The following is a 17,872-nucleotide window of genomic DNA, read 5'->3' as shown; positions in this document are numbered from 1 at the left end:
AAGATTGGCAAAAGATGTCCCCCCCCCCCCCACCTCCTTTTCCCATACTCTGAACTAAAAACATTTTCAGTTGAAATGGCGTGGTCTCATCTGGTATAATGCATGAAAAGAGGAAGCAGTAGTAGAGTTCATGGGAACTTTAAAACAATTTCTACGTGTTTTTGCTTGAAGGGGCCAGTTCTCATTGGTAGCAGTCACGGAGGGGTGAACATTGAAGATGTGGCAGCTGAGACACCAGATGCAATTATCAAAGAACCAGTGGATATTATGGAGGGCATCAAAGGAGAGCAGGCTGCCAAGGTATTGTTAATTCACTATTTAACAAAGAGAAATTGTAGAAAGCATTCTTGGCATAGCTTTGTATGATTTTGATTCCAGAGAATGCCACGTGACTAATTTTATTTTACAGTGAACACATGGCTTTGGTTGCTGACTGTGCAGCTTTCACTTTAATCAATCTTCAGAGAATGAACCACTGAGAATGAAGCCTAACAATCAGGAGCAGTGATGAATCTGTACTTTAGATGCAGCTGTGATGCCAGAATATATTTTGGAATCCAGCAGGATATTTAGGCATTTGTTGCCAAAGTAATCATTTGACCTTGTGCAACACACACAAAATGCTGAAGATACTCAGCAGGTTAGGCCTCTTAATGTCATTGTCTATTGTGGTTGGAGTGATGTTTTATAACATTGATCTTCTCACACTCCTTTCACGTAAGGTGAAGAGCTTCCTGGCTGCAAGATTTATTAAGGCTTTGTTTAACCTCAGATCTGCAGAAATGAAACAATCTTGTCCAGTTCATTACAGCCCATTTCCTATAGCACCTTAATTATGTAACTTTATATTATAGAAAAAAACTTAAGGGGTGCTATTTTAGATTAAAAAATGTCTATTCAAGTTCATTGAAGAGCAAAAATGCAAATGGCAGTTGAAAGAAAATCAGAATCAGGTTTATTATCACCAGCATGTGACATGAAATTTGTTAACTTAGCAGCAGTAGTTCAATGCAATATATAACCTAGCAGAGAAAAAAAAGCACTAATAATAATAAATAACATAAAAATAATAATAAATAAACAAGTAAGTCAATTACATATATTGAATAGATTTGAAAAATATGCAAAAACAGAAATACTGTATATTAAAAAAAAGTGAGGTAGTGTCCAAAGATTCAATGTCCATTTAGGAATCAGATGGCAGAGGGGAAGAAACTGTTCCTGAATCACTGAGTGTGTGCCTTCAGGCTTCCGTACCTCCTACCTGATGGTAACAGTGAGAAAAGGGCATGACCTGGGTGCTGGAGGTCCTTAATAATGGATGCTGCCTTTCTGAGACACTGCTCCCTGAAGATGTCCTGGGTACTTTGTAGGCTAGTACCCACAATGGAGCTGACTAGATTTACAACCCTCTGCAGCTTCTTTCGGTCCTGTGCAGTAGCCCCTCCATACCAGACAGTGATGCAGCCTGTCAGAATGCTCTCCATGGTACAACTATAGAAGTTTTTGAGTGCATTTGTTGACATGCCAAATCTCTTCAAACTCCTAATAAAATATAGCTGCTGTCTTGCATTCTTTATAACTACATCAATATGTTGGGACCAGGTTAGATCCTCAGAGATCTTGACATCCAGGAACTTGAATCTGCTCACTCTCTCTACTTCTGACCCCCCTAAGGATTGGTATGTGTTCCTTTGTCTTACCCTTCCCGAAGTCCACAGTCAGCTCTTTCGTCTTACTGACGTTGAGTGCCAGGTTGTTACTGCGACACCACTCCACTCGTTGGCATATCTCACTCCTGTACACCCTCTTGTCACCACCTGAGATCCTACCAACAATGGTTGTATCATCAGCAAATTTATAGATGGAATTTGAGCTATGCCTAGCCACACAGTCATGTGTATGTAGAGAGTAGAGCAGTGGGCGAAGCACACAGCCCTGACATGCGCCAGTGTTGATTATCAGTGAGGAGGACATGTTATCACCGATCCACACAGATTGTGGTCTTGCGATTAGGAAGTCGAGGATCTAATTGCAGAGGGAAGTACAGAGGCCCAGGTTCTGCAACTTCTCAATCAGGGTTATGGGAATAATGGTATTAAATGCTGAGCTATAGTCAATGAACAGCAACCAGATGAAGGTGTTTGTGTTGTTCAGGTAGTCTAAAGCCCTGTGGAGAGCCATTGAACTATTGTGGCAATAGGCAAAATGCAATGTGTCCAGGTCCTTTTTGAGGCAGGAGTTCAGTCTGGTCATAACCAACCTCGCAAAGCATTTCATCACTGTCGATGTGAGTGCTACCAGGCAACAGTCATTAAGGCAGCCCACATTATTCTTCTTTGGCACTGGTGTAATTGTTGCCATTTTGAAACAAGTGAGAACTTCCGCCCGTAGCAGTGAGAGGTTGAAAACAAAAACTGCTGCAAATACTCAGCAAATCAGGCAGCTTCTTTGGACAGAAACCCTTGTTTCTCTCTCCAAAGATGAGCTTGACTTAAGTATTTACATTATTTTCTATTTCTGATTCTCTTGTTTTGTTTCTTCTATTTTAAGTAAAATGGATAAAGAGTTAATGGAAATCCTTCTATGTTAATTGCCTACCAATGTTAAATCTATAATTTGCCTAGACTCCCAACTACTAGAAATTTATCTAGTTGTGTTGATGTAAATAATTCATGTAATGGATGTTTAACTAACACTGTGTGGTAAAATAAATTTGATATATTGTCTCAGTATTTGCAAAGTATTTCTTCACACCCTTCTAAGAGATGCAAGGTAACCTACCCATTTCAAAGGGCTTCTTCACTTCATAACTCCATGATTAGTTCTTCCATTCCCACCTACCTCTTCCTTTGCTATGGAACTACAGATGATATACCTGTCCTTTCACTCTTCCCTTCCCTGAATCTAGGGAAGCAAATAGCTTACTCAGGTGAAACAGCACTTCATCCACTCAGTGTTTACAATGAGATGTTTCCTCCATATTGAAGAAACCAAGCACATATTACGTGATCACTTTGCAGCATATCTGCATTTGATCTTCAAGTGACCCTAGCTTCCATTTGCCATATTCTTCTATCTGAGCCTTCCAGATTTGAAATGAATTCTCCAACTTCAGAAAACTTGCTCTTTCTGGTTCTGTCATAGAGTTGTACAACTCAGCAAAAGGCCCTTCGGCCCAATTTGTACATGCTGACTAAGTTCCACGTTCTACCAATATCCCTGTCACTCTGTCCTTCTCCTGATTGAAGGTTTCATCCCGAATTGTCAACTGTTTATTCCCTCCACATTTTCTGCCTGGCCTCCTAAGTTTTTCCAGCATTTTGTGTGTGTTGCTCAAGATTTCCATCATCTATAGAATCACTTGTGTTCATGGTGACACACAGGGACTCTAGTTCCCAATGATGGTGCTAGCTTTAAAGTTTTAGATAGCATTTCAAAGATTTTAGCCAGGAATATCAGTCGACCAAAGGTCAGCGAATGCAGCATCACTGAGCTCTTAAGCAAACTTACTTTTAATCCGCCAGCAGCAGAGTTAATAGCGATGCTCAATAGACCACAGATTCTAGAGACGCCAGGTCTGGTGACAGTGGCCGGTCTAAGCAGCTCAGCGGAGGAAGCGGCAGGTGCAGGCTGTGCAAGAGGAAGCAGAAACATGGCAAGAGAGCTGGGGCACTAGTAAACTGAGAGCTAACCTGATAAGATCAGCGGTACCCGCACATTTTCCGGCCAATATCCACTCGGCCAATAATCTGCTTTTCATCAAAATGTGGTTAAACAACAACATACCTGACTAGGCGTTTCGACTTGTCAAGATGACTCATTTCAGCACAGACAGGAATTCCCTGTACGGGAGATCCAAAAGAAGAAGAATCTGTGTGTACATTAACAAAGGTTGGTGCACAAGCTTATCCGTTGTTACTAGTATTGAGCAACTTACAATTAAAAGCCAGCCACATTACCTGCTCAGTGAGTTTACTGTTGTATTTGTCACATCCTTCCAAACGCAGTCACCAAGGACACACTGGGTGAGCTTCACAGTATCATCAACTCTCTACAAAACAAACATCCAGATGGTCTCTTTATAATTGCAGGAGACTTCAATCATGTTAACCTCCAGGACGTTTTACCCAAATTCCACCAAAGCATCACCATGGCCATTAGGGGAACAAATAGACTGGACCATGTTTATACAGACGTGGTACCTGCAAAGCCATCCCATACCATCATCCTGGCCTCTGAGCACATCTCCATAATGTTAATCCACTGCTGAAAATGGAGAAACCAGTCAAGAGGACCATCACTGGATGGCCTACTGAGGCAATCTTTATGCTACAGGACTGGTTTGTACGGACCAACTGGCAGATGTTCAAGGAGGGCTCTACAGAAGGAGTAGACACAGTGTCTGGAATAAGGTTGATGATCTTGTAGCACAGTTAGAGATTGGCATGTATGATGTTCTGGGCTTTAGTGAATCATGGCCAAAAGAAGTTTATAGTTGGGAGCTTAACATCCAAGGATACACGTTGTAATGAAAGGATAGGCAGAGGGAGAGGAATGGCACTGTTGATAAAAAAATGAAATCAAATCCTTAGAAAAAGGTGACATAGGATCGGAAGATGTGGATTCTCTATGGTTAGGATTAAGAAACTGCAAGGTAAAAGGACTCTGATGGATGTATACAGGCCTCCGAACAGTAGACAGGATGTGGGCTACAAATTACAATGGGAGATAGAAAAGGCATGTCAAAAGGGCAGTGTTATGATAGTTATGGTGGATTTCAATATGGTGATATACTGGGAGAATCAGATTGGTGCTGGATCCAGAGAAGGAATTTATAGAATACCTGCAAGATGGTTTTAAAGAGCAGCTTGTCGTTGAGTGCACTAGGGGATCAGCTATTGTGGATTGGGTGTGTGTAATGAACTGGATTTGACTAGGGAGCTTAAGGTAAAGGGGAATCCTTTGGAGACAGTGATCATAATATGATAGAATTCGCAAACACGAGAAAATCTGCAGATGCTGGAAATCCAAAGCAATACACACAAAATGCTGGAGGAACTCAGCAGTTCAGCCAGCATCTATGTAAAACAGTAAACATTTGATGTTTCAGGCCAAGACTCTTTATCAGGACCAGAAAGGAAGGGAGAATGAGAAGGTGGGGGGAAGGAAGGAAGAAGTACAGGTGGCAGGTGATAGGTGAAAATGGAAGAGGGGAAGGAGTGAAGTAAAGAGCTGGGAAGTTGTTTGGTGAAAGAGATAAAGGGTGAGAGAAGAGGGAATGTGATAAAGGATTGAAGACCATGAAAGAAAGGGAAAGAGGAGGATACCAGAGAGAGGAGGACAGGTAAGATGAGGTGTGAGAGAGAAATAGGAATGGGGAATTGTAAAGGAGTGGGGGGGGGGGGGGTGGGAAATAATGGTTGCATAGTGGCAAATGCACCACTATGCAACCAGGTGTTGGACCTCCTAACAAACAAACCTCAGATAGTCAGGAGTCACGCCTACTCCTCCTTACCCATCATCCTCAACCCATTGCTAAGCCCATTGTTGTACACTCTGCTCGCACATCTGACTGTACAGCCATACACCCGATCAATCACATTGTCAAACTTGCTGATGACATGAAAATGGTGGGGCTCATCACCAACAACGATGAGACAGCCTGCAGAGAGGAGGTGGAAGAGCTCAAGGCCTGCTGTCAGACAAATAGCCTCTTCCTTAATGTCAACAAGACAATGAAGGTGGTTATCGACTTAAGGAGAACTCGCATTACGCACAGCCCTCTTTACATCAGCGGCACAGCAGTGGAAACTGCAAAATGTTTCAAACCCCTGGTGGTGCAGATCACAAAACCTCTTCTGGTCCAGGAACACACCCTACACTGTCAAGAAAGCTCATCAATGCCTCTACTTTCTGAGGAGGTGGAAGAGAGCTGAACTGTGCACATCCAGACACAAACAAGAAAACGTGCAGATGCTGGAACATTTATACTTGGGTCAGTCTACAAATGTACAGTAGAAAGAATCGTAACAAACTGCATCACTGCTTAGTATGAAAATTGCACTGCGGTGATAGGAAGGCTCTGTAACGGGTAGTCAAAACTACTCAACACGTTACTGGAACCAGTCTCCATGTCACCGAAGACACATATTTAGCAATATAGTGCGAAGTAGGCACTTCCAGCCCTTCAACCCACTCAGTCACAGCAGCCCCACAACCCCGATTAACACTACCTTTTACAATGACCATTTAACCTACCCAGTACATATTTGGGCTGTGGAAGGAAACTGGAGCACCCAGGGAAAACATACTCCACAAAGAGGACATTCCGAAGCCTACAGAACGGTGCTGGAATTGAATTCTGTAATAGTGATTTGCTGACCACTACACTAGATGTCAGAAGAGGGCACTAAAATCATGAACGATCCCACACACCCTGCTCATGGACTCGCTCCCTGCTCACTCCCCTCCTGGAGGAGGTTACGTAGCATCCACATCAGGACCATCAGGCTCAAAGACAGTTATTATTCTCAAGGAGTAATGCTGATCAACTCCTCCACCAACTAACTACGTTATTATTTCCCATCAGTCACCTTATGTACAGTGTGTGTCACTTAATGAGCATACAATCAATCTATATATATAAGAAAGCATAGGGTGCATTGGCCTTCACCAGTCGTGGGATTGAGTTTAGGAGCGGAGAGGTAATGTTGCAGCTATATAGGACCCTGGTCAGACCCCACTTGGAGTACTGTGCTCAGTTCTATTTGCCTCATTACAGGAAAGATGTGGAAGCCATAGAAAGGGTGTAGAGGAGATTTACAAGGATGTTGCCTGGATTGGGGAGCATGCCTTATGAGAATAGGTTGAGTGAACTCAGCCTTTTCTCCTTGGAGCGATGGAGGATGAGAGCTGACCTGATAGAGCTATATAAGATGATGACCAGGCATTGATCATGTGGATAGTCAGAGGCTTTTTCTTAAGGCTGAAATGGCTAGCATGAGAGGGCACAGTTTTAAGGTGCTTGGAAGTAGGTACAGAGGAGCTGTCAGGGGTAAGTTTTTTTACACAGATAGTGGTGAGTGTGTGGAATGGGCTGCCAGCAATGGTGGTGGAGGCAGATATGATAGGGTCTCCTGGATAGGTACATGGATTTCAGAAAAATAGAGGGTGATGGGTAACCCTAGGTAATTTCTAAGGTAAGGACATGTTTGACACAGCTTTGTGGGCCAAAGGGCCTGTATTGTGCTGTAGGTTTTCGATGCTCTATAAACTGTCTTGAGTATTTATATTTATTTTGTTCTTTATCTTCTGTGTTTTTGTTTTCTGCTGCATTGGATCCGGATAACAATTATTTCGTTCTCCTTACACTTCTGTACAGGAAATGACATTAAACAATCTTGAATCTTGAATTTGCCTAAATGTCTTAAACATTGTAATTTTATCTGCTGTACCACTTCCTTTGGCAGCTCATCTCATACACTCACCTAATTTCAGTCTCTGCTACCCTGGGAAAAAGACTAACCATTCACCTTATTTCTGCCCCTTTTATATATCTGTAATGTAATACCTCAGATTTCCTACACTCCAGTGAAAAATGTTGCCCCCCCCCCCCCCCCCCCAGTTCTTTCAAATCTTTTCTGGAGCCTTTTCTGTTTAAGGACATCCTTCCTTTAGTTTGGTGACCATAACTGCACACAGTATGCCAGGCATCATCTCAACGATGTTTTCTACAACATCGTGTCCCAACTCTTGCCCTCAGGGCAAGCATGCCAAATGACTTTTTCATCACCTTGTTTACCTGTGTCACTACTTCCAGGGAACTATGCATTTGTAACCCTAGGTCTCTGTTCTACAGCCCTGTCATTTACTGTGAATTCCTTCCCTGGCTGAACTCTCCAAAAGGCGACGCAGCCTATTTTCCCAATTGATCTAGATCAATATGTAATCTTAAATAACTTGCACTGTCCACTATACCTCCAATTTTGGTGTCTTCTGCAGATTTTTAATTGTGCCAACTACATTATCATTCAAATCATTAATGTATCAGACCTGGTCACTTGTGCCTAACATCAACTTAGCTCAGTTTTTCTTTTTCTGTCTTAGGTAGTGTGACCTGCTGGGCAATTAGCAACACAAACCACAAAGTGGAAGAGTATCCTAACTACTACTCCTGTTGCTACATTTGCTCATTTTGTCTCATTCTGTCAGAAATATCCTCTTTTCTTCTATCCACCCTCCCCTCACTTTCTTAGTGACTGGAAGTTAACTTGTTTTTCTCTTAGTTCTGATGAGGGTCCTGGGCCTGAAATGTCAGCTGTTTCTTTTTTAACAGTTGCTGTCTGACTTGCTGAGCATTTATTTGTTATCCAGTATCTGCAGTTTTATTTGACTTTTGTTTACTGCCACTATGTTGGCTTAAATATTATTTCCCTAATGCCTGACAGGTCTTCTATTTAGACTCAGATCAGGTGAGACAGGCTGAAGCATTTTGTTTAGTACCAGTTCCTTTACTAATTACAGTGTAGAGTTTGAAAAACTGGTGTGGACAAAACAGTTACACATGGGTGTGAAGATTAGTGTGGGTTTTGAGGGGGGTGGTGCATAATTCTGATGATTTAATTGCTGTCTACTGATGGGTGCTATTAAAGAACTTGAATAGTTCAGGTAATGTTCTCCTGTTTTAGGACTTCTATAAAGTTATGGACAGAACAGTTAACTGATATACTTTGTAAATAAGCAGCAAATACAACCAAAATATAGTATATGCAGTTCAGTCTTGACATCAAAAGTAAGACGGTGAATGGTTTGCTAGGAGTATGACAAAATTGTGCATTTGTGATAAATGGTATTATTTTTATATAGAGGTTTGGTGTTATTCTTGTTGCAGGTATGAAAGGCACCACAAAGGTAGATCTTGCAAAATCCAGCTAGTTCACTATTTAGTTTTTTAGCATATGATCAAGATAAGCACACATTAGCAGACAATTATCATGTAACTGAAACAACCCCTTCCATTCTCGAGATTTTCAACATAGTACTATTTTGCAAATAACCAAATTGTTGATTAACATGTTTCCAATAGATGAATCAACAACAATGTATAAAGCTCATTTATTCAAGTAAAGTAATTCCTTTATCCATTTGTTTAACCTCCTTGCAGTCAATTCAGTATACAGCTAAATTAGATTAACAGAAAAGTCAAAAATGATGTTCTGAAATTTATGTAGGAAAATTATATAGGAATCAGAAAAAAATTGCGGATTTCTAATTAGATCTGGGTATTTGAGAAGGCTGCGCTTGATTTAATTTATAAAATAGTTCCAATGTCAAAAGATTAGAAACTTGGATCACAATCTGACTTAGTAGTCAAATTGAAGCTTTCCTATTTAAAACTGTGTTAGTTCTGGGTAATGATATTGGGAGATGATAAATATCATGAACATGAAATAGAATTTATTTGCTTGTTACATACACCTGTTAGGGTGCATTCTCCAGATACCTTATGAGGTAACCATAGCCTTCAGCCAGGAGCAGATGTCATCCCGTGGTTCCCAACCTTCACAGAGTGTTTCGACCCTTAACCACAATACTGTCCAGCTGGTGGGCCGGCAGTGGTGGCCAAATCACTGCCCATCTGCTCCTGGCTTCCAGCTTCCCTCCTCTCACCTACTCCAAATCCAACACGAGGCTCGTTCTGCCTCTTCCCCATCCTACGAGCTGCTTATTTTTTGATCCTTTCGTCCAGACCCAGAGCTGACAACAACCGCCATGCTGATTTGGCTGGGAAACCTCTGCAGCCGATCTCCACAGGGAACAACCATGCCTGCCATCCCTTGTCTTTGCACTCCTGCACTAAGGGCTGGTACTTCAAGGCCTTTCTCTCGTGGGCCTCTTCCCATCCCTCCTCCCACAACACCGTCAGCTCAACCAGAGTTATTTTCCGGTCTTCAGTTGACCACAATACAATGTCTGGGCGGAGGTTTGTGTGCACCACCTTTGGGAACTGCAGCCTCCTTCCCACATCGACCCTCATCTCCCAGGACCTGGCCGTTAGCAGCAGATTTGGCTTTGGTTGTTTGGTTACGAAAGGCCTTGCTCCCTCTTTGATGAAGGTGATGGTCTTCCTCAAATCTGTGCCAGCCGTCCTCTTCTTGCATCTCTCTCGCTGTAGTGTGTCAGCAAGAGCCAGCAGCACCTTATCATGGCACTACTTATACCGTCCTTGAATTAGAGTCTCAGAGAGTGCAAAGTTTTAAAGGTTTATCGTGCATGTAGATAAAGGGAGAAATGTATTGGTTGGTCAGGTGCACATACAGTTAACCAAATAGAATTATGGATCATGGCAACAACAAAGACCTGGTTTTCAAAAAAAAGGCAGGAATAGGTTCTAAAATATTCCCACATACAAGGTATTCCGGGGATATTGAGAAGGAAAGAAATGAATATTGATTATAGACAATATTTCAGTGCAAGACAGAGAAGATATCTTTGAATGACAGAATATTTCTGTTTCTGTAAAATTAAGGTACAGTAGAGGTGTGATAACATTTTATTATTGGCCACCATCTAGTGTAAAAGATGTTGAGGAATGGATTTTCAGGAAAATTGCACAGTGTGCAAAATACATAATGATAATGGGAGATTTCTATTCCCCAAATATGGACTTTGATAGCAATAAAGGGCCAGAAAAGGAAGTTGCTTCTTAAGTGTATTCACGAGAATGCTCTTGATCAGTAGGTCTTGGTTGTGGGAAATAGGTCAGGTCAAATGGAGGAAATGTCAGTGGTGAGCATCCAGGGAACAGTGATCAACCTATATAAAGTTCAAAATAGCAGTGGAAAAGAATGCAGTACACTCCAACTAGAAAAGAGCCACTTACATTTGGATGTGAGTGATAGATCTGGCCTGGATAAATTGAATTAAAGCTTGGCAGGGAAAAGTAAAACTTTAAAGTTCAGCTGTACTGTATGCACATTTCCACAACAGAATTAAAACCAGAACAAGATCATAAAGGTAGAGGATGAAATAGTGGAATTACACGAGAACATATGACAGATGCCGAGTTTATAGAGATGTGAACCAGGTTGCTTATACATGTTTAAAGTAATAATAAAGTATGAGAGACAGGAGTGAACATGACCAAAGGTGACAGCAAACGTAAAATGGAAGCAGAAACATCCAGGTGGGAGGGGTAGGCAAAGGGAGAGATTGAGGCTGAGGATAATAAGTGGAGACATAGGAGGTGTGAGAGCTGGAAGAACAAGTGGGAGAAATCTGAAGTACCAAAAGAAATCCCCACGGTTACCACCAACATGTAAACCACACAGAGGTTGGGATTGAAAATGGTGTCATGAGACAATGGCTTCCATGGGAAAACTGTAAGTAACAAAAAAGGATTCTTGAGCAAATTGTTGTGCCTCTAGGTACTAATGAATTTAATGCCAGAGTTGTACAAGCAATGTCTGGTGCCTGATGGTTGCTTTAATTTTCCAGAATTCCTTAGGATTGGGAAAGGGTCCATCAGAGTGGCAAGTAACAAATTTCATTTATTCAGATAGGACAGAGAGGGAAAACAAAGCAGGAAACTGGAGGCCAGTCAGCTTACTATCCATCATGAGAAAGCATCATTAAATGTGTTGTAGAATGTAATGAGGCTAAGTCAACATAGTTTTGTGATTAGAAATGTTTGACTAATTAATTGGAATTCTTTGAAGTATTGTAGATAAATGAGAATGACATTTGTACAGTATCAGAAGTCATTTTGATAAGGTGCTGCATCAAAGGTTCTCATAAAACTTAGAATCGCATGGTTTAGGAGGTAGCACTTTGTGTAGAAGGTTGACTACCAACAAGCTCTTTACTAGTTGGTATGATGTAATGAATGCTTTGTTGCAGGAATTGGATCTGGCATCTAAACTTTTTACATCATATAAATTGTCTGGACAAAGGCACTAGGTATAGTTGATAAATATGGTAAGGACACAAATATAGATAAACTGAAAGCAAGAAAAGGGTGATGGCAAAAATCCTAGCATATTAGATCATAAGACCATAAGATTTAGGAGCAGAAGTAGGCCATTCAGCCCATTAAGTCTGCTCTGTGATTCAATCATGAGCTGATCTATTTCATCCAGTCATCCCCACTCCCCTGCCTTCACCCCATACCCTTTGATGCCCTGGCTAATCAAGAACCTATCTATCTCTGCCTCAAATACACCTAATGACTTGGCCTCCACAGCCACTTGTGGCAACAAATTCCACAGACTTACCACCCTCTAAGTAATTTCTCCACATCTCAGTTCTAAAAGGATGTCCTTCAATCCTGAAGTTGTGCCCTCTTGTCCTAGAATCCCTTACCATGGGAAATAACTTTGCCATGTCTAATCTGTTCAGGCCTTTTAACATTTGGAATGTTTCTGTGAGATCCCCCCTCAGTTTCCTGAACTACAGGGAATACAGCCCAGGAGCTGCCAAGAGCATTCCTCATATGGTAACACTCTCCTTCCTGGAATCATTCTTACTTACATTGTGGGAAAGCTGTTTATTTTGGCAAGATAATTACAAAAACAGCTTAATGTAAGTGGCAAGAGATTGCAAAGTTGTGTCTAAGTTGCAGAGTTATGTGAAGTATCCAAAGGGACAATTTGGAAAGAGCTAGCATGCAAGTACAGCAAGTAATTAGGACAGATAGTAGAATCTTACTGTTTGTGGCTAGGAGAATTCAGTGGAAACTTTATTGGTGAGACAGCTACAATTCTGTGTATAGTACTAGTCTCCTTATTTAGGAAAGTATGTTAATGTATTGAGAGTAATTTAGAAAAGGGTTCGAGAATAGGCAATTTGAGTTGGAAATAAAGGCTCTACCAGCTAAGCTTGTGATGCTCTCCCTCTTGGACACCTCTTTCTGGCCTTTTACCCTCTCTTGAAATCTTATTTTCCGGTTGCCAATGTGATAGCAGCCACCTTGACGCCTCCATTCCTCGCATCATCTCCAATCTCACACCAAATGGTTAAGAAATGGTTTGCTCTTCCATTGGTGGAGGAGAAAACAAATTCAATTGTAGTTTTCAAATGGGAGCTAGGTCAGTATCTGAAAGGGAAAAGAAAATTACAGGGTTATAAGTACAGAACAGGAGAGTGGAATGAGCCAAGTTGCTGTTGCATAGAATCAGTGACTAGATTAGCTAAATGGGCTCCTGCCATACTGTAAACAATTTGTAAACAGAGCATTAACTGAAAGAGAATTGTGTTTGCTGCAAAATAGACCTAAAAGAAAATGCACCTTAAAACTTCCTTTGCGAAGCAGTAAGTTTTGATTGTATGCATGATTACCATCAAGTTACTTTGGAAAATCTAATATAAAATCATCATCCTTTATGTTCCTCTGGGCCCATTTGTAAAATCAAGTCATGCCACAGCAATATACCACTGGGTTTGTGGTAGACTAGCAATACTTTTACTTGCTCTGGGAGTTTAATTATTTCATTTGGTTCCTATTATTCAGGATAATTAAAAATAATCTTATTTTTAATTTGTTTTTTATAGGTCAACTCCAGCCAAATTATTACAAAGTACTTGTAATATTTAAATCCTTATGCTTTAAAATACCTCCTTAATCAGTTTATAGGCCTTGAATGTTCAATGTTGTTGAAGGAGTTCTTTTTTTTAATATTGTAGCCACAGCTGATTTTTTAAAATTTCATTTTATAATAGGTTGCTCAGCAAATGGATTTCCCAGCTGCACTAATAGACGACGCTGCTGACATTATTGTACGTTTGTATGAACTGTTTTTGAAATATGATGCTACTTTAATTGAAATAAACCCAATGGTGGAAGACTCATCGGGCATGGGTAAGGTAACTCTTAACATTCTGTCTTCTGGAATTCACTCACATTAAAGTACTTTAAAAGTGCTTACTAAAAAAGCAGATTCGTAAAAGTAATTGAACTGTTAAGAGTTAAATTTCTGCTTCAATTTTTTTGGAATTATTTAATTGTTAAGTAAAACAGAATTCTACATTTAATTTATTAGCTGATTATTTAATTCTAACTCTGTTTTCAGATTTTATGTAAGGATTTTGGTAGAATAGAAAGCATAATTTAGTAAAGAAGTGATTAATAAATTAGCCAAAGTGATAGAAAGATAACGAACGAAGTTGGTCTTCAGTTAAACATTTTGGAATAATGAACACTATGTATCATGCAGGATTATTGTTTATATCCATCTTCAAATGAGATTGTACTTTTTTTACTATCTCAACTTAAATGGTAATCTATTGTAAAGTTACTAATCTCTACTAGGTAACTTTCTTAAAAAAAGTCACTTATAGCAAGATCCATTGTTACAAAATCCTACACTCATTGCAGATGTATTAAGTCCATGTCTAAATGACATCTGTATAGCAATAAACTGAAATAAAACAGAACAGAAATGGTGTTCACATTCAGCAGTTTAAATAGCATAAATATGTGGAAAGAGAAATGGTTAATGTTTTAGGGTGAAGACCTCTCATTAGAATTGGGGGAAAAAATTGGCTTTAGGTTCCTGAAGGGATGGAGAGAAGTGGGTCGGACAAAAGTATTTTAGGTAAGGGCTGCCATTGTGCGACTTTTGGTCAACACCTTATCAAAGAAAATTGAAAGCAGGAACAACTGAGAGTGAAGAAGGCAAAAGAGACTGATGGGACTCCTGCTGGAGAAGTAGCAATATTTTTTCTAGAGTGGCATTCTTGAAAGACCTGCGCAATTAACTGTCCCATCTGCCACTGAGTGTTGTAGAACTTTAATATGCAAATCACGGATTCATTCCTCAATAGCAACACACACAAAATGCCAGAGGAACTCTGCAGGCCAGGCAGCATCAGTGGAAAAGAGTAAACAGTTGAAGTATCGTGCCGATACCCTTCAGCAGTCCTGATGAAGGGTCTCGGCCTGAAATGTCGACTGATCACTCTTTTTTGTACATGCTGCCTGGCCTGCTGAGTTCCTCCAGCATTTTGTGTGGTTGCTTGGATTTCCAGTATCTGCAAATTTTCTCTTGTTTATTCCTCAATATATTCTGTTTCTTGTTACAATCCCATTGATTGGAATAAAAGTTTTCTGATCTTGGTCATCTGACTATGGGTTGAGAATTTGCAAATTTCATGTATTTTTGTCCATTTTCTAATCTTTATGTTTTAACTTAATCATCATTGCTTTTAAATTTTCTTTGAACTTAGGGGTTAGTAAGCTTAAAATGCTGCTTACACCCAGCAGCACAGACAGGATCTGAATAGAGAGAATAAATTGATATCTCAGGCGAACATCCTTTTACAACAAGCTCACAAGCTACCACAGCTACTTGATCACGTTTCTTCCCACCCTATTTCCTGTAAGTGCTGTATTCAGTTCCCACAGATTCTGTTATATCTTTTCTGACTGCTCATCCTTGAACAAAAAAGTAAACTGATGCAGGAAGTCTGCAGATGGACCCAGGTGGTGAGATTCATTTGAGGGAGGGTATAGGAAATAGGTGACCCAGTGGATTAAGTGTATGGGTGACAGACAAACAGAACTGGTTCGATGACTGGAGTGGGATTATTGGAAAAAGAACAGGAGAGAACCTGGGTCAATCAGAAGGAGTGAGAAAAGAACATAGAGTATGCATTGCTTACGTTTGGAAAATACCATAGGTTTATAGACTACCCAGCCAAATTTTGAGGTATTATTGTTGTCGTTCCTGTTTCTTCACCCTGTCAACGGAGAAGGTCATGGATGGATAGGCCGGTTTGGGAAGGGCAGTTGACATGCCATACAATTGGGACTTCTGGTCATACCACACAGTGCACAAATCTCCACAAACCATCACCTATTCTATGCTTGGCTTGGCGAGCAATTTTTATTGATGCATAGGAACCTGCTTGGGATTTCATTTGCTGCTTTTCGTTTAGCTGTTACAGCACAAAAAGCTCTGGAAATTGAGAACACATGCCCTAAAGATTCAATTGTAACAACCATTCAGCAACTGAGATGTCTAAATTCCAAAGGGGCTGATCCATGAGGAGTGATCTGGTTTTTAGTTCCATCATTGATAAAATCCACATCCGTTCTCTTGGCATTTTACTAGGCAACTTAAGGAAGGACTAGACCTGCTCGTTATCCTCCAGCCACCCTTGTCACCATTCAGATGAAGCTGCCGTTTAGTGTCACTGCTAGTTTATTGTTCTACATTTGTAGCTCACACAATCAATGCAAATTGAGTGGCCACTTTTGAGAATGTTTCTCCTTGTGGGAGAATTTTATACTAGGGGTCTGTGGTTAAAAATAAGAGGTCATCCAGTTGAAATAGATCAGGTTTTATTTTGAGGTGCCATGATGCTTTGGAACTTTACATAGTAGGATAGAGGAAGCTAAAAATCGAATACTTTTAAGGCAGATGTAAATAGATCCTTGAAAAATGAGGAGGTGAAAGATTATTGGAAATAGGCAGATTTGAGGTTAGTCAGATCACTGAATGGTAGTACAGGTACGGCCTCCAGGGGTTCTTTGCTGCTAATTTGATGCTTCAGCCTGGAATTCAGCAAGTTTTATCTTTATACCTTACACTTCGAGTACAGGTTTTTCCCAGCTTCATCTTCTTGAAACAACACGTCAACTCCAGTTTGTTATTCACTAATGCTTTATCATCTGATTTCACTTAGTTCCATTAATACCTTTGACAGGTAATCTCTCCTGCCTGCCATCTTGTCAGAGACTTAATGTTGTCTCCAGTTTTTCTGATCTTCATAAGCTTATTTACCCGAACCTTTTCTCAGTTCTGACATGATCATTGACATGAAACTTTAATTCAAGTTCAAGTTTGAATGTCATTCAACCACATACATGAGTACAGCCAAATGAAACAGCGTTCCTATGGGGCCATGGTGCCAAATACATAACACAGCACATTTAGCACAAATAATTATAACAGAAAAAAAATACAGTTACAAAAAACAAAATTAAGAAGTAATAATATAGAGTGTCCTGGCCTGTAGATTGATGGTGCATAGATGTTATCCTGAGCCACTTTCTGCAAGAACAGGCACAGAGGTTCCTCATATCATGCAATGCAGATCAAGGCAATCCAGCTTGTCTCCCACTGAACTTTGTTCCTCTCTGTACTTATTCTGACTTGAATATTTGCTGCCTTTTCTGATTTATTACAAGCCTTCAGCATGTATATTTTATTTTTCGATTAGTAAATTTTTTGGTCTGTTTTTCAGTCATGTGCATGGATGCAAAAATCACTTTTGATTCTAATGCTGCATATCGCCAAAAACAAATTTTTGAGTTGCAAGACTGGAGCCAAGAAGATGAAAGAGACCAGGAAGCAGCGAAGTCAGACCTGAACTACATTGGACTAGATGGCAACATTGGCTGTTTGGGTAGGAAAGAATGTGGTTAGAAAAAAAAGTGATTCAGATAATTAAGAGATTATATCAGCTTATGTATGCTTGCTTCCACTTGTTTTCTTTTTATCATTCCTTCTCCTCTCTTTCAGTAATTTTTAAATATGCCACTCATTGAAAGATAACTTATAAAGGTATCCAGTAACTTAACAAATTGTAATGTGTAAGGCAAGCCTATTATTTATAGACACTATTTAATTGTTTTGTCTACATTGCAGAGTCTCATCTTTTCTTATCCTATGTCACAAAGTTTTCCAAAGTATGGCCGTATACTGTTCTAGAATGGGGCATTTGGCTGGCTTTATCTCCTATCACTGTATGCCTTATTTGAACCTGTAATGCCAGTGGCATTGAAGAGTGACAGTGGAGTTCTAAACTGGCCGAAACAAACTGTTCAACACTGAGCATAAGTTTTGCATGGGATAGCTGCTGTCCATGG

General features: G+C 40.2%; 1 protein-coding gene across 1 annotated transcript in view; it reads left to right on the top strand.

Annotated features, from left to right (window-relative positions):
• Positions 1-17,872, top strand: part of LOC140734467 (succinate--CoA ligase [ADP-forming] subunit beta, mitochondrial-like) — an 89,767-nt gene that overhangs the window by 44,394 nt on the left and 27,501 nt on the right. The window contains exons 5-7 of the mRNA XM_073058454.1: positions 172-300; positions 13,720-13,858; positions 17,248-17,409. Coding sequence (XP_072914555.1) covers positions 172-300; positions 13,720-13,858; positions 17,248-17,409 — 430 coding nt within the window. The remainder of the gene's footprint in view (positions 1-171; positions 301-13,719; positions 13,859-17,247; positions 17,410-17,872) is intronic.

This window comes from Hemitrygon akajei, chromosome 10 (assembly GCF_048418815.1).
Source record: "Hemitrygon akajei chromosome 10, sHemAka1.3, whole genome shotgun sequence".
NCBI classification, from domain to species: Eukaryota; Metazoa; Chordata; class Chondrichthyes; order Myliobatiformes; family Dasyatidae; genus Hemitrygon; species Hemitrygon akajei.
The sequence above is the reverse complement of the archived record's forward strand: the minus strand, read 5'-3'. Positions and strand labels throughout refer to the sequence as shown.